We start from the raw sequence: 17499 nt of genomic DNA on the forward strand, positions 1-17499 counted from the left end.
GCTAAAGGGGGGTTTGGGGGGGCTAAAGGGGTTTGGGGGGGGCATGGGGGGATTTGGGGTGGGGGGAGAGGGGCAGGAGTGGGGGTGGAGGGGGTGAGAGTGTGGGAAAAGGGGGTGGGGGGGATTTGGGGGGGTCTAAAGAGATTTGGGGGGATATGGGGGGACTAAAGGAATTTGGGGGGGCTAAAGGAATTTGGGGGGGCATGGGGGGATTTGGGTGGGGGGAGAGGGGCAGGAGTGGGGGGTGGAGGGGGGTTTTGGGGGGTGAGAGCGTGGGAAAAGGGGGGGACGACCTGGGGGGGTCTAAAGAGATTTGGGGGGGGGTATGGGGAGGCTAAAGGAATTTGGGGGGATTTGGGGGGGCATGGGGGGATTTGGGTGGGGGGAGAGGGGCAGGAGTGGGGGGTGGAGGGGGGTTTTGGGGGGTGAGAGCGTGGGAAAAGGGGGGGGATTTGGGGGGGTCTAAAGAGATTTGGGGGGGATATGGGGGACTAAAGGAATTTGGGGGGGCTAAAGGAATTTGGGGGGGCATGGGGGGATTTGGGTGGGGGGAGAGGGGCAGGAGTGGGGGGTGGAGGGGGGTTTTGGGGGGTGAGAGCGTGGGAAAAGGGGGTGGGGGGGATTTGGGTGGGTCTAAAGGGATTTGGAGGGGATATGGGGGGATTTGGGGGGGCTATAGGGGGTTTGGGGGGGTCCGGGGGGAAATTTGGGGGGGGGGAGAGGGGTTTTGGGGGGTGGGAGTGTGGGGAAAAAGGCGGGGGGGGATTTGGGGGGGGGTCTAAAGGGATTTGGGGGGGCTAAAAGGGGTTTGGGGGGATTTGGGGGGGCTAAAGGGATTTGGGGGGGCATGGGGGGATTTGGGGGGGGGAGAGGGGCAGGAGTGGGGGGTGGAGGGGGGTTTTGGGGGGTGAGAGCGTGGAAAAGGGGGGGGACCTGGGGGGGTCTAAAGAGATTTGGGGGGACTAAAGGAATTTGGGGGGGCATGGGGGGATTTGGGTGGGGGGAGAGGGGCAGGAGTGGGGGGTGGAGGGGGGTTTTGGGGGGTGAGAGCGTGGGAAAAGGGGGGGGGATTTGGGGGGGTCTAAAGAGATTTGGGGGGGATATGGGGGGACTAAAGGAATTTGGGGGGGCTAAAGGAATTTGGGGGGGCATGGGGGGGTTTGGGTGGGGGCAGAGGAGCAGGAGTGGGGGGTGGAGGGGGGTTTTGGGGGGTGAGAGCGTGGGAAAAGGGGGTGGGGGGGATTTGGGGGGGTCTAAAGGGATTTGGAGGGGATATGGGGGGATTTGGGGGGGCTATAGGGGGTTTGGGGGGGTCCGGGGGGAAATTTGGGGGGGGGGGGAGAGGGGTTTTGGGGGGTGAGAGCGTGGGAAAAGGGGGTGGGGGGGATTTGGGGGGGGCTAAAGGGATTTGGAGGGGATATGGGGGGATTTGGGGGGGCTATAGGGGGTTTGGGGGGGTCCGGGGGGAAATTTGGGGGGGGGGGAGAGGGGTTTTGGGGGGTGGGAGTGTGGGGAAAAAGGCGGGGGGGGATTTGGGGGGGGGTCTAAAGGGATTTGGGGGGGCTAAAAGGGGTTTGGGGGGATTTGGGGGGGCTAAAGGGGGTTTGGGGGGTATGGGGGGATTTGGGTGGGGGGAGAGGGGCAGGAATGGGGGGTGGAGGAGGGTTTTGGGGGGTGAGAGCGTGGGAAAAGGGGGGGGATTTGGGGGGGTCTAAAGGGATTTGGGGGGATATGGGGGGATTTGGGGGGGCTAAAGGGGGTTTGGGGGGGTCTGGGAGGAAATTTGGGGGGGGAGAGGGGCAGGAATGGGGGTTGGGGGGTGAGAGCGTGGGAAAAGGGGGTGGGGGGGATTTGGGGGGGGCTAAAGGGATTTGGGAGAGGGGACATGGGGGGAATTGGGGGGGTCCCAGGGAGAGATTTGGGGGGGTCCCACAGAAGAGTTTTGGGGTGATTTTGGGGGGTCCCAGAAAAGGATTTGGGGGGGGCCAGGGAGGGCTTTTGGGGTGATTTTGGGAGGGGTCCCACGGAGAGATTGGGGGTGTCCCAGGGAGGGATTTGGGGGGGTCCCCGGGAGGGTTTTTGGGGGTGTCCCGGGGGAGATTTTGGGGGGGGGTCCCCATCACGCTCAGAGAATCTCTGCAAGAGATGGAAGAGGGGATAGTGGCCGAGAGCAGATTTGGGGGGGCAATCCCCCATTTTTGGGGGGAATCCTCCATTTTTGGGGGGAACCCCCCCAATTTTTTTTGGGGGGGGGGCACTGATTTGTTTTTTTGGGGGGGGGGTCACCCCACCAGCGAGGGGGGGGAGGCGCCGTGCATCACCTCCGCCGGGTTCCAGTTCCTCCTCCTCGACACCCCAGCGCAGCTCTGGTATTTCGTCCTCCAGTACCTCCGGGGGGCGGAGGTGAGACCCCCCCCCCCAAAAAACACCCCCCCGGGGGGTCCCCCAAAATTAGGGACCCCCAAAAATACAGGGGGACACCCCACCCCCCCTCTTTTTTGTCCCCCCCCCCTCCAGGCGCGGGGAATGGATCTGGTGGAGATTCTCTCTTTCCTTTTCCAGCTGAGTTTTTCAACTCTGGGCAAGGTGGGGGCTGGGGAGGGGGTTACTGGGAGTTACTGGGGGTTACTGGGAGCGGCTGTGGGCAGGATCACTCGGTGGAGGGCTGGGATTACTGGGAGTTACTGGGGGGTTACTGGGAACAGCTGTGGGTAGGATCACTCGGTGGAGGGCTGGGGGTACTGGGGGGTTACTGGGAGTTACTGGGGGGTTACTGGGAGTTATTGGGGGTTTACTGGGAACAGCTGTGGGTAGGATCACTCGGTGGAGGGCTGGGGGTACTGGGGGGTTACTGGGAGTTACTGGGGGGTTACTGGGAGTTACTGGGGGTTACTGGGAGCGGCTGTGGGCAGGATTACTCGGTGGAGGGCTGGGATTACTGGGAGTTACTGGGGGGTTACTGGGAACAGCTGTGGGTAGGATCGTTCGGTGGAGGGCTGGGACTTACTGGGGGGTTACTGGGACTTACTGGGGGGTTACTGGGAGTTACTGGGGGTAACTGGGAGCGGCTGTGGGTAGGATCACTCGGTGGAGGGCTGGGATTACTGGGAGTTACTGGGGGGTTACTGGGAGTTACTGGGGGTTTACTGGGAACAGCTGTGGGTAGGATCGCTCGGTGGAGGGCTGGGGGTACTGGGGGGTTACTGGGAGTTACTGGGGGGTTACTGGGAGTTACTGGGGGTTATTGGGAGTGGCTGTGGGCAGGATTACTCGGTGGAAGGCTGGGATTACTGGGAGTTACTGGGGGGTTACTGGGAGTTACTGGGGGTTACTGGGAGCGGCTGTGGGCAAGATCACTCAGTGGAGGGCTGGGGTTACTGGGAGTTACTGGGGGGTTACTGGGAGTTACTGGGGGTTTACTGGGAACAGCTGTGGGTAGGATCACTTGGTGGAGGGCTGGGGGTACTGGGGGGTTACTGGGAGTTACTGGGGGGTTATTGGGAGTTACTGGGGGTTACTGGGGGTTACTGGGAGCGGCTGTGGGCAGGATCACTCGGTGGAGGGCTGGGATTACTGGGAGTTACTGGGGGGTTATTGGGAGTTACTGGGGGTTACTGGGAACAGCTGTGGGCAGGATTACTTGGTGGAAGGCTGGGATTACCGGGAGTTACTGGGGGGTTACTGGGGGGTTACTGGGAGTTACTGGGGGGTAACTGGGAGCAGCTGGCACCAAGATTACTCGGTGGAGGGCTGGGATTACTGGGGGTTACTGGGAGTAACTGGGAGGCTGTGTCCCCAGGACTACTGGGTGGAGGGCTGGGGTTACTGGGGGTTGCTGGGAGTAACTGGGGGTTACTGGGAGTAACTGGGAGGCTGTGTCCCCAGGACTACTGGGTGGAGGGCTGGGGTTACTGGGGGTTACTGGGAGTAACTGGGGGTTACTGGGAGTAACTGGGAGGCTGTGTCCCCAGGACTACTGGGTGGAGGGCTGGGGTTACTGGGGGTTACTGGGAGTAACTGGGGGTTACTGGGAGTAACTGGGAGGCTGTGTCCCCAGGACTACTCGGTGGAGGGCATGAGCGAGTCGCTGCTCACCTTCCTGCAGCACCTGCGGGAGTTCGGACTGGTCTTCCAGAGAAAGGTGACACGAGGGGACACGGGTGACACGAGGGGACACTGGGTGACACGGGAGGGGACGTGGGTGACACGTGGGTGGCACAAGGCGACAGGGAAGGGGACACAGGATGACACGAGGGGACACTGGGTGACATGGGTGGGGACGTGGGTGACACGAGGGGACACTGGGTGACACAAAGAGACATGGGGGACAGGTGACACGGGAGGGGACACGGGGTGACACGAGGGTGGCACAGGGTGACAACGGAGGGGAGATAGGGTGACAAGAGGGGACAGAGGTGACACGAAGGGACAGGGGACACTGGGTGACATGAGGGGACACGGGTGACACGAGGGGACGCTGGGTGATGGGAGGTGACACAGGGTGACACAAGGGGACATGGGGTGACACGGGAGGGGACACAGGTGACACAAGGGGGCACAGAGTGACAAGAGAGGACACAGGGTGACAGGACACAGGTGACAGGGTGACAAGAGGGGACACTGGGTGATGGGAGGTGACACAAGGGGTCACGGGTGATGCGAGGGGACACAGGGTGACACGGGAGGGGACACGGGTGACACAAGGGGACACGGGTGACACGAGAGGTCGCTGGGTGATGGGAGGTGACACGAGGTGACACAGGGTGACACAAGAGGACACGGGTGACACAAGGGGACGCTGGGTGATGGGAGGTGACACAGGGTGACCCGGGAGGGGACAGAGGTGGCACAGGCTGAGCGGGGAGGTGACAGCAGGGTGACACGGGCATCACGGCGGGCGCTGGCACCTCTTTGGGCGGTTGGGGACGGCGCGGGCGGCCACCTCCTTTTGTCCCCGCGCTGACGGGGTGGCCCTGTCCCCCTCGTGTCCCCCTCGATGTCCCCAGCGCAAGTCCCGCCGCTTCTACCCGACGCGGCTGGCCATCGCCCTGGCCTCGGGGACATCGGGGACACCGCCGGAGCCCGACGCCCACGGCTTCGTCCTCGTGGAGACCAACTACCGCATCTACGCCTACACAGGTGCCACCACCCCCTGTCCCCCTGTCCCCAACCCGGGGGTGGGGACACACACACCCCCCCGAGGTGTCACTTGTCCCCTGGGGTGTTGTCCGTCCCCCACCCACCCCCACCCCGGGTCTCCCCCGGAATTCGTCTCTGCCTCCCTCTCGCCCCGGGTCCCCCGGTGTCCCCCGTTGTCCCCCGTTGTCCCCCATTGTCCTCTATTGTCCCCCATTGTTGTCCCCTATTGTCCCCCGTTGTCCCCTATTGTCCTCCATTGTCCCCCGTTGTCCCTTATTGTCCCCCGTTGTCCCCTATTGTCCCCCATTGTGCACTATTTTCCCCCATTGTCCCCTATTGTCTCCCATTGTCCCCTATTGTCTCCCATTGTCCCCTATTGTCTCCCATTGTCATCTATTGTCCCCCATTGTCCTCTATTGTCCCCCATTGTCCCCCATGGTCATCCGTTGTCCCCCATGGTCATCCGTTGTCCCCCATGGTCATCCGTTGTCCCCCATTGTCCCTTATTGTCCCCCATTGTCCCTTATTGTCCCCCATTGTTGTCCCCTATTGTCCCCCGTTGTCCCCTATTGTTCTCCATTGTTCTCCGTTGTCCTCTTTTGTCCCCTATTTTTGTCCCCATTGTCCCCCGTTGTTGTCCCCCATTGTTGTCCCCTATTGTCCCTCATTATCCTTCATTGTCCCCGTTGTTGTTCCACATTGTCCCCTACTGTCCCCCACTGTTCTCCATTGTCCCCCACTGTTCTCCATTGTCCCCCACTGTTCTCCATTGTCTCCCACTGTTCTCCATTGTCCCTTATTGTCCCCCACTGTCCCCCACTGTCCCCCACTGTCCCCCACTGTCCCCCACTGTCCCCCATTGTCCCTTATTGTCCCCCATTGTCCCTTATTGTCGTCCATTGTCCCCCATTGTATTCCATTGTCCCCTATTGTCCCCTATTGTCCCCCATTGTCCCCCATTGTACTTCACTGTCCCCTATTGTTCTCTATTGTATTCCATTGTTGTTCCCTATTGTCCCTTATCGTTCCCTATTGTCCCCTATTGTCCCTTATCGTCCCCCGTTGTCCCCCCCCCAGACTCGGAGCTGCAGATCGCCCTCATCGCCCTCTTCTCGGAGCTGCTCTACCGCTTCCCCAACCTGGTGGTGGCACAGGTGACGCGGGACAGCGTGCAGGCGGCCATCGCCAACGGCATCACCGCCCAGCAGGTGACAGCGCGGGGGGGCGGGGGGGACGCGGGGCCGAGGTGGCACTCACCGGGTGGGGACGTGCCGGAATGGGGGGGGGGGGGAGGGGGTCTGGGGTCAATGGGGACCCTCACGGGGGGGGGATTGGGGTCCCCAAGAGGGGGTTGGGGACATCGGGGACCTTCACGGGGGGGGGATTGGGGTCCCCTGGGGGGTATTGGGGTGTCACTGGGGGCACTGGGGACACTGGGGGGGGATTGAGGTCCTCCAGGGGACATTGGGGTCCCCCAGGGGGGTATTGGGGTGTCACTGGGGGCACTGGGGACACTGGGGGGGGATTGGGGTCCTCCAGGGGACATTGGGGTCCCCCAGGGGGGTATTGGGGTGTCACTGGGGGCACTGGGAACACTGGGGGGGGGATTGAGGTCCTCCAGGGGACATTGGGGTCCCCCAGGGGGGTATTGGGGTGTCACTGGGGGCACTGGGGACACTGGGGGGGGATTGAGGTCCTCCAGGGGACATTGGGGTCCCCCAGGGGGGTATTGGGGTGTCACTGGGGGCACTGGGGACACTGGGGGGGGATTGAGGTCCTCCAGGGGACATTGGGGTCCCCCAGGGGGGTATTGGGGTGTCACTGGGGGCACTGGGGACACTGGGGGGGGATTGGGGTCCCCCAAGTCATTGGGGTCCTCCAGGGTGGTATTGGGGTGTCACTGGGGGCACTGGGGACACTGGGGTGGTGTTGGGGTCCCCCAGGGGACATTGGAGTCCCCCAGGGGGGTATTGGGGTGTCACTGGGGGCACAGGGGGGGGATTGGGGTCCCCCAGGGGGGTATTGGGGTGTCACTGGGGGCACTGGGGACACTGGGGTGGTGTTGGGGTCCCCCAGGGGACATTGGGGTCCCCCAGGGGGGTATTGGGGTGTCACTGGGGGCACTGGGGGGGTATTGGGGTGGCACTGGGAGCACTGGGGACACTGGGGGGGGTATTGGGGTCCCCAAGAGGGGGTTGGGGACATCGGGGACCCTCACGGGGGGGGTATTGGGGTGTCACTGGGGGCACTGGGGACACTGGGGTGGTGTTGGGGTCCCCCAGGGAGGTATTGGGGTGTCACTGGGGGCACTGGGGGATTATTGGGGTCCCCAAGAGGGGGTTGGGGGGGCACTGGAGTGGTGTTGGGGTCCCCCAGGGGTTATTGTGGGGGGCACTGGGGACATTGGAGGGGGGGGGTACTGGGGACACTGGGGGGATATTGGGGTGTCACTGGGGACACTGGGGGGGTAACGGGGTGCCCCCCGCTAATGTCGTCTGTCCCCCCCCCCCCCCCTTTTTCCCAGATCATCCACTTCCTGCGCACCCGCGCGCACCCCGTCATGGCCAAACAGGTGGGGGGGGCACGGGGGGGTGGGGGGGGGGGTCCGTGGGGGGGTCTCCCCAACAGGGGGGTCCATGGGTTGGGGGGGCTCTGGGGGGGGGGGGGGTGTGTCATGGGGGGGGGTATTTGGAGGGGGGGGGGGGGGGGTCATGGGGGGGGGGTCTCCTGGACAGGGGGTTCATGGGGGGGGGGGGGGGGGGGTCCACGAATGAGGGGGGGTCTCCTGGACAGGGGGTTCATGGGGGGGGTGGGGGGGTCGGGGGGGGGCATGGTGGGGGGTCCACGAATGGGGGGGGGTCTCCTGGACAGGGGGGTCCATGGGTGGGGTGGGGGGAGTCTGTGGGGGGGGTCCACGAGGGGGGGGGTCCATGGGTGGGGGGTGCCCCAGACGCCTGAGCCTATGGGTGGGGGGGTCCGGGGGGGGTCCACGAGTGGGGGGGGGGTTCTCCCCAACAGGGGGTCCATGGGTTGGGGGGGGGTCTGTGGGTGGGGGGGGGTCATGGGTGGGGGTATCTGGGAGGGGGGGGTGCATGGGGGGGGGGGGGTCTCCTGGACAGGGGGTCCATGGGTGGGGTGGGGGGGGGTCTGTGGGTGGGGGGTGTCCACAAGTGGGGGGGTCTCCCCAACAGGGGGTCTGTAGGTTGGAGGGGGTCCATGGGGTGGGGGGGTCCATGAATTGGGGGGGGTCTCCTGGACAGGGGGGTCCATGGGGGGGGGGCACCCAGTGTGTGTGTGGGGGGGGACACCCCAGCCCCCTGGTCCCATGGGTGGGAGGGGGGGGTCCGTGGGTGGGGGGCACCCCAAAAACTGGGGTGTCCCATCCTGCCCCCCCCCAGAGCCCGGTGCTGCCCCCCACCATCACCGACCAGATCCGCCTGTGGGAACTGGAACGGGACCGGCTCCGCTTCTCCGAGGGTGAGTGCGTGTGTGTCGTGTCCCCCCCCCCCCGGTGTCACCTCCCTGTCCCCAAGGAAGCTCTGAGGTGACCCCGAGGGATTTTTGGGCCCCCCCCCCCGGGGGGTGACAGCCCTGGGTGGGGCGATGGTTAAGGGGAGATGGCAGCCTCGAGGGTGCTAAAGGTGTCCCCCATGTCCCCGAGGAAAGGGGACGGCCCTGGGGAGTGTCCCCAAGGGGAGGGGACAACCCCTGAGGTCCCCGGTGGAGGTCCCCGAGAGGAGGTGACGCCCCTGAGGATGTCCCCAAGAGGAGGTGACATCCCTGGGTGGGTCCTCAAGAGGAGGTGACATCTCTAGGGGCATCCCCAAGAGGAGGTGACATCCCTGGGTGGGTCCCCAAGAGGAGGTGACATCCCTGGGCGGGTCCTCAAGAGGAGGTGACATCTCTAGGGGTGTCCCCAAGAGGAGGTGACAGCCCTGGGGAGGTCCCCAAGGAGCGGTGACAATCCCTGAGGTCCCCAGTGGAGGTCCCCAAGAGGAGGTGACATCCTTGGGCGGGTCCTCAAGAGGAGGTGACAATTCAAGGGATGTCCCCAAGAGGAGGTGGCAGCCCTGGGGAGGTCCCCAGTGGAGGTCCCCATGGGGAAGTGACATCCCTGGGTGGGTCCCCATGGGGAGGTGACAACCTCTGGTATCCCCAAGGGGGGGTGACAGCCCTGAAAAAGTCCCCAAGGGGAGATTATGCCAAGGGGTGGTGGCACCTCTAGAGAGGTGGCTGCTCTTGGGTGGATGGTGGGTCCCAGGGAGAGGTGACATTCCTGAGGAGGTCCCCAAGGGGAGGTGACAACTTCTGAGGTCCCCAGAGGGAAGTGACAATCTCTTATGTCCCCAAGGGGAGATGACAGCCCTCCAAGGGATGGTGATGCCAAGGGATGGTGGCATCTCCAGGGAGAAGGTGTCCATCCCACCTCTCTTGGGCGCATGGTGGGTCCTCAGAGGGAGGTGACAACCTCTGAGGTCCTCAAGGAACGTGACAACCTCTGAGGTCCCCAGGGGGAGGTGACAACCTGTGATGTCCCCAGGGGGAGGTGGCAGCCCTCCAAGGGATGGTGATCCCAAGGGGTGGTGGCACCTCCAGGGAGATGTCTATCCCTCCGCTCTTGGGCGCATGGTGGGTCCCCAGGGGGAGGTGACACACTGAGGAGGTCCCCAAGGGGAGGTGACAACCTGTGATGTCCCCAAGGGGAGGTGACAGCCCTCCAAGGGATGGTGACCCCAAGGGGAGGTGGCATCTCCAGGGAGATGTCTATCCCTCCGCTCTTGGGCACATGGTGGGTCCCCAGGGGGACGTGACAACCTCTGAGGTCCCCAAGGGGAGGTGACAACCTGTGATGTCCCCAGGGGGAGGTGACAACCTGTGATGTCCCCAAGGGGAGGTGACAGCTCTCCAAGGGATGGTGATCCCAAGGGGTGGTGGCATCTCCAGGGAGATGTCTATCCCTCCGCTCTTGGGCACATGGTGGGTCCCCAGGGGGAGGTGACACACTGAGGAGGTCCCCAAGGGGAGGTGACAACCTCTGAGGTCCCCAAGGAGACGTGACAACCTGTGATGTCCCCAGGGGGAGGTGACAACCTGTGATGTCCCCAGGGGGAGGTGACAGCCCTCCAAGGGATGGTGACCCCAAGGAGTGGTGGCACCTCCAGGGAGAAGATGTCCATCCCACCTCTCTTGGGCGCATGGTGGGTCCCCAGGGGGAGGTGACACACTGAGGAGGTCCCCAAGGAGACGTGACAACCTGTGATGTCCCCAGGGGGAGGTGACAACCTGTGATGTCCCCAGGGGGAGGTGACAGCCCTCCAAGGGATGGTGACCCCAAGGGGTGGTGTCACCTCCAGGGAGATGTCCATCCCACCTCTCTTGGCCACATGGTGGGTCCCCAGGGGGAGGTGACACACTGAGGAGGTCCCCAAGGGGAGGTGACAACCTGTGATGTCCCCAGGGGGAGGTGGCAGCCCTCCAAGGGATGGTGACCCCAAGGGGTGGTGGCACCTCCAGGGAGATGTCCATCCCACTTGTCTTGGGCGCATGGTGGGTCCCCATGGGGAGGTGACACACTGAGGAGGTCCCCAAGGGGAGGTGACAACCTGTGATGTCCCCAAGGGGAGGTGACAGCCCTCCAAGGGATGGTGACCCCAAGGGGTGGTGGCATCTCCAGGGAGATGTCTATCCCTCCGCTCTTGGGCACATGGTGGGTCCCCAGGGGGACGTGACAACCTCTGAGGTCCCCAAGGAGACATGACAACCTGTGATGTCCCCAGGGGGAGGTGACAACCTGTGATGTCCCCAAGGGGAGGTGACAGCCCTCCAAGGGATGGTGACCCCAAGGGGTGGTGGCACCTCCAGGGAGAAGATGTCCATCCCACCTCTCTTGGCCACATGGTGGGTCCCCAGGGGGAGGTGACAATCCCCAGCGAGGTTGTCCCCAACCTGACCTGCCACCCCACCTTTGTCCCCTTGTCCGTCCGTCCGTCCGTCCGTCCCCAGGAGTGCTGTACAACCAGTTCCTGTCGCAGGTGGACTTCGAGGTGCTGCGGGACCACGCGCGGGCACTGGGGGTACTGGTTTTCGAGAACCCCTCCCGCCGCCTCATGGTGGTCACCCCCGGGGGACACCCCGACGTCAAACGCTTCTGGAAGAGGCAGAAACACAGCGCTTAAAGGAGGGTGACACCCCCCCCCCCCCCCCCCCCCCAAAAAAAAAAAATTTGGGGGACACCCACCCCCTCCCCAACTTGACCCCACCCCGGGCGGCTTTTGGGGTGCCCCGATGGGGAGGGGGGAGGGGGGAGGGGGGGGGGATGGAGCACCCGCCTGTCCCCCATCGCTCGGGGGTCTTCATCCCCGGGGGGGGTGGGGGGTCCCGTCCCCCCTCTCTTGATTTTGGGGTACCCCCCCCCCCCCCCATCCCTCGGGGTTCCGGCACCCCAATTCCATCGGGGACCCCAATATTTTGGGGTCCGGACACCCCAAATCCATCAGGGCTTGAGGACCCCAATATTTTGGGGTATGGGTACCCCAATTCCTTCAGGGATGGGGGACCCCAATATTTTGGGGCTCAGCACCCCAATTCCATCGGGGACCCCAATATTTTGGGGTCCGGGCACCCCAATTCTATCAGGGATGGGGGACCCCAATATTTTGGGGTATGGGCACCCCAATTCCCTCTGGGATGGGGGACCCCAATATTTTGGGGCTCAGCACCCCAATTCCATCAGGGACCCCAATATTTTGGGGCTCAGCACCCCAATTCCATCGGGAACCCCAATATTTTGGGGTCCGGACACCCCAAATCCATCAGGGTTTGAGGACCCCAATATTTTGGGGTATGGGCACCCCAATTCCCTTAGGGATGGGGGACCCCAATATTATGGGGCTCAGCACCCCAATTCCATCGGGAACCCCAATATTTTGGGGTCCGGACACCCCAAATCCATCAGGGCTTGAGGACCCCAATATTTTGGGGTATGGGCACCCCAATTCCTTCAGGGATGGGGGACCCCAATATTTTGGGGCTCAGCACCCCAATTCCATTGGGGACGCCAATATTTGGGGGTCCAAACACCCCAATTCCATCAGGGATGGGGGACCCCAATATTTTGGGGCTCGGGCACCCCAATCCTGAGCACCCCAATCCCCTCAGGCTTTGGGGACCCCAATATTTTGGGGCTCAGCACCCCAATTCCATCGGTGACCCCAATATTTTGGGGTCCGGACACCCCAAATCCATCAGGGTTTGAGGACCCCAATATTTTGGGGCTCAGCACCCCAATTCCATTGGGGACCCCAATATTTGGGGGTCCAAACACCCCAATTCCATCAGGGATGGGGGACCCCAATATTTTGGGGCTCGGGCACCCCAATCCTGAGCACCCCAATCCCCTCAGGCTTTGGGGACCCCAATATTTTGGGGCTCAGCACCCCAATTCCATCGGTGACCCCAATATTTTGGGGTCCGGACACCCTAATTCCATCAGGGATGGGGGACCCCCATATTTTGGGGCTCAGCACCCCAATTCCATCGGGGACCCCAATATTTTGGGGTCCGGACACCCCAATCCTGAGCACCCCAATCCCTGAGGGATGGGGGACCCTAATTTCGGGCACCCCAAACTTTTGGGGTTCCAGTACCCCCCATCTCTCGGGGTGTGGGGTCACCCCAAATCCCAGTGCACCCCAATCCCTCGGGGGGCCCCCCCTGAGCTGCGCCGATCCCCCCCCCCCCTCCCCCCCTCCGGGGAGCGAACAGAAAAGTGCCTTTCGAGGCAAAAAATGGGGATTTTGAGAAAAGGGATATTTATTATTGTGGTGTTTTGTTGGTTTTTTGTTGTTTTTTGTTTGTTTTTATCTCCTAAAAATGAAAAGTCGGAGCCCCCCAAAAAGTGCTTTTATCGAGGAAAAAAAAGGGGTTCGGCAAAGAGCAATTTTTTGGCGAGAAAGAGGGAGTCTGAGGGGGGGGAAAAACCCAAAAGGTTTTCATTTTTTTTTTTTTTTTTAAGAAAAATGGGGGGTTTTTTTGGAAAAAGGGGAATTTTTGATTGAAAGAGGGGAGGGGGGTGATTACAAAAAATAAGGAAATTGAGTAAAAAGGTGTTTTGTTTTTTTTTTTTCCCAAAAATCCGTGATGCTCAAAGCCTTGATTTTTTTCTTTTGGGGAAAAAAAAAAAAAAATCCCGTTTTTTGCTCATTTTCCCCACTTTCCCCTCCCCCCCCCCCCCCCTTTTTTTTTTTTTTGGATGGAAAATAGAGAATTGGGAGATTATTTTTTTTTTTTTGATGGGAAGTTAAAAAAAAAAGACGTTTCCGGGGGGGGAATAGATCTTTTGGTAAAAAAATAGAAAAATGGGGGTTCCGGGGAAAAAAATGGGGTTGAGGGGGAGAGAAAAAAAGTCTTTTTTAAAAATTTTAAAAATCGCAGTGGGGTTCGAGGAGAAAAAGGGGGTTTTGGGGGGGAAAGAATTAAAGGGGGTTTTGAGGATAAAGTGAGTTTGCGAAAAATTGGGGTTCTGAGGAGGAAAAAAAAAAAAACAACACTTTGTTGTGGTGTTTTGGTTCTTTTTTCTTTTTTTTTTTTCTTTTTTTTTTTTTTTTTGCGAAATAAAAACGTATTCCGCGGGGAAAAATGTCATTTTTTAAATAAAACTGGTGGTTTCGGAGGTTTTGTCTAAATTTGTTTTGTTTTGTTTTGTTTTTAATCAAAGCGGCGTTTTGAGGAAAAAGCGGTCAGTTTTGAGAAAAAAAAAAAAAAAGGGTTTTTTTTTTTTAGGAACAACCAAAAAAGTGCGTTCTTGGGAGGGAATAAAATGGGGCTTTATGGGGGGAAATGGTGTTTTTAGGGCAAAATCAGAGTTTGGGGGGAAAATCCCGGGGGTTTGGGGTACAGACGCCTATAGGGAACCTCCGCCCCAGTGCCCCCAGTAGCATCCCAGATTCCTGACTGGGATGGGTGTATGAGGGGGACTGGGGGGACTGGGAGGGACTGGGAGGCACTGGGATGGGGGTACAGGGGGACTGGGGGAGACTGGGATGGATGTATGAGGGGGACTGGGGGAACTGGGAGGTACTGGGGGAGACTGGGGTAGAGGATGGAGGAGCAATTGGGGGAGTGGATGGGACTGTGGGGGTCTGGGAGGGACTGGGAGGCACTGGAATGGGGATATAGGGGGACTGGAGGGACTGGTGGGAGACTGGGATGGGGTATGGGGAGGGACTGGGGGGACTGGGGGAGACTGGGAGGCACTGGGATGGGGGTACAGGGGGACTGGAGGGACTGGGGGAGACTGGGATGGATGTATGAGGGGGACTGGGGGAACTGGGAGGGACTGGGATGGGGGTAGGGAGGGGACTGGGAGGTACTGGAACGGGGGTATGGGGGGACTGGGAGGTACTGGGGGAGACGGGTAGAGGATAGAGGGGAAATTGGGGGACTGGGAGGCACTGGGATGGGGCTACAGGGGGACTGGAGGGACTGGGGGAGACTGGGATGGGGTATGGGGAGGGACTGGGAGGGACTGGGGGAGACTGGGGTAGAGGATGGAGGGGCAATTGGGGGAGTGGATGGGACTGGGGGGGACTGGGATGGGGGTACAGCGGGACTGGAGGGACTGGGGGAGACTGGGATGGGGTATGGGGAGGAACTGGGAGGACTGGGAGGGACTGGGAGGTACTGGAATGGGAGTATAGGGGGACTGGGGGGGACTGGGATGGGGGTATTGGGAAACTGGGAGGGACTGGGAAGGACTGGGATGGGGGTCCCCCCCAGTGCCTCCCAGTCCCCTATACCCCCATCGCAGTCCCCCCCAGTCCCGTCCCCCCCCATACCCCTCCCCCACCGGAGAACCCACCCCACCCCCCCCCAAAAAAAAAGAGGAAAAAAGAGGTGTTTTCGTTTGTTTGTTTGTTTGTTTTTTAATTACTCTTAATTTTTTTTTTTTTCCACCCGGTTTACCCGCCCCCGCCCGGAAATTCGGAAATGCCAAAAACCGCCGGAAATCTGTCGCTGCGAATGCTCCCGGGGGGTGGGGGAGGGGCGGGGGACGGGGACACCGGAAAATGAGCTGAATTCCACCTAAAAGGAGCTGCATCGCTGCTAATCCGGGCTGGATCCCGCTAATCCGGGCTGGATCCCACCGAAAATGAGCTGGATCGGTGCAAATCTGAGCTGGATCGGTGCTAATCCGGGCTGGATCAGTGCTAATCTGAGCTGGATCGGTGCTAATCTGGGCTGGGATCGGTGCTAATCCGGGCTGGATCCCACCTAAAATGAGCTGGGATCGGTGCAAATCCGAGCTGGATCGGTGCAAATCCGAGCTGGATCGGTGCTAATCCGAGCTGGATCGGTGCTAATCTGAGCTGGATCGGTGCTAATCCGAGCTGGATTCCTGCTAATATGGGCTGGACCCACCTAAAATGAGCTGGATTCCACCTAAAATGAGCTGGATCGGTGCAAATCTGAGCTGGATCGGTGCTAATCTGAGCTGGATCGGTGCTAATCTGAGCTGGATCGGTGCTAATCCGAGGCTGGATTCCTGCTAATATGGGCTGGGACCCACCTAAAATGAGCTGGATTCCACCTAAAATGAGCTGGATCGGTGCAAATCTGGGCTGGATCCCACTAATCCGGTCTGGATCCCATCTAAAATGAGCTGGATCGGTGCTAATCTGGGTTGGATACGTGCAAATCCGAGCTGGATCGGTGCTAATCTGGGCTGGGACCCACTGAAAATGAGCTGGATCGGTGCAAATCTGAGCTGGATTCCTGCTAATCTGAGCTGGATTCCTGCTAATCTGAGCTGGATTCCTGCTAATCTGGGCTGGGACCCACCGAAAATGAGCTGGATCCCACCTAAAATGAGCTGGATCGGTGCTAATCTGGGTTGGATACGTGCAAATCGGAGCTGTATCGGTGCTAATCTGGGCTGGGACCCACCTAAAATGAGCTGGATCTGTGCAAAACTGAGCTGGATCGGTGCAAAACTGAGCTGGATCGGTGCTAATCTGAGCTGGATCGGTGCTAATCTGAGCTGGATCGGTGCTAATCTGAGCTGGATTCCTGCTAATCTGGGCTGGGACCCACCGAAAATGAGCTGGATCGGTGCAAATCTGAGCTGGATCCCTCTTAAACTCAGATGGATCGGTGCTAATCTGGTCTGGGACCCACCAAAATGAGCTGGATCCCTGCAAATCTGGGCTGGATCCCTCGAATCCGAGCTGGATCCATGCAAATCTGGGCTGGATCCCACCGAAAATGAGCTGGATCCGTGCAAATCGGAGCTGGATCGGTGCTAATCTGAGGTGGGACCCGCTAATCTGGGCTGGATCCCACCGAAAAATGAGCTGGATCCGGGCAAATCCCCATTGCATCCTGCAAATCTGGGCTGGATCCTCGCAAAACCCTGCCGGATCCTTACAAATCCCGGCCGGATCCATGGAAATCCCCACTGCATCCTCACAAATCCGCACGGCTTCCTTGCAATTCCGCACCGGATCCTTGCAAATCCACACTAAATCCTTACAAATCCATGCTGGATCCTTGCAAATCCGCACTGGATCCTTAGAAATCCACACCAGATCCTTGCAAATCCCCACTGGATCCTTGCAAATCCACGCCGGATCCTCGCAAATCCACACGGAATCCGTGCAAATCCCCACCAGATCCTTGCAAAATCCTGCTGGATCCTTAGAAATCTGCACCAGATCCTTGTAAATCCACGCTGGATCCTTACAGATCCACACCGGATCCTTCTAAATCTGCGCTGGATCCTCACGATTTCCCGCTGGATCCTTCTAAATCTGCACCGGATCCTTCTAAATCCACACTGGATCCTCACAAATCTGCACCGGATCCTTCTAAAAACGCACTGGATCCTTCAATCCGCACCGGATCCTTCTAAATCCGCGCCGGATCCTCGCGAATTCCCGCTGGATCCTCACAAATCCGCACAGGATCCTTCTAAATCTGCACCGGATCCTTCTAAATCCGCACAGGATCCTCACGAATTCCCGCTGTATCCTTCTAAATCCACACCAGATCCTTCTAAATCCGCACAGGATCCTTCTAAATCCACATTGGATCCTTCTAAATCCACACCGGATCCTCGCAAATTCCTGCTGGATCCTTAGAAATCTGCACCGGATCCTTCTAAATCCACATCGGATCCTTCTAAATCCACATTGGATCCTCACGAATTCCCGCTGGAACCTTCTAAATCCACACCGGATCCTCGCGAATTCCCACCGGATCCTCACAAATCCGCACCGGATCCGTCTAATTCCGCACCGGATCCGCGACCCCTCCCCGGCCCCCAAATTTCCGAATCCCTTGGGAAAAACGCTCGCCCCCCCC

General features: G+C 60.2%; 1 protein-coding gene across 1 annotated transcript; it reads left to right on the forward strand.

Moving 5' to 3' along the window:
* Positions 1-2294: 2294 nt before the first annotated feature.
* GTF2H4 (general transcription factor IIH subunit 4) lies at positions 2295-11334 on the forward strand (the record flags this gene model as incomplete). Its single annotated transcript, XM_082501166.1, has 8 exons — positions 2295-2403; positions 2518-2586; positions 4058-4141; positions 5007-5139; positions 6217-6347; positions 7664-7711; positions 8538-8616; positions 11143-11334. Coding segments are annotated over 8 exons (826 nt in total), but the record flags the coding sequence as incomplete, so codon positions are not given.
* Positions 11335-17499: the final 6165 nt, after the last annotated feature.

The sequence above is a fragment of the Vanellus vanellus genome, assembly GCF_965231255.1.
Source record: "Vanellus vanellus genome assembly, contig: HAP1_SCAFFOLD_2145, whole genome shotgun sequence".
Lineage (NCBI taxonomy): Eukaryota > Metazoa > Chordata > Aves > Charadriiformes > Charadriidae > Vanellus > Vanellus vanellus.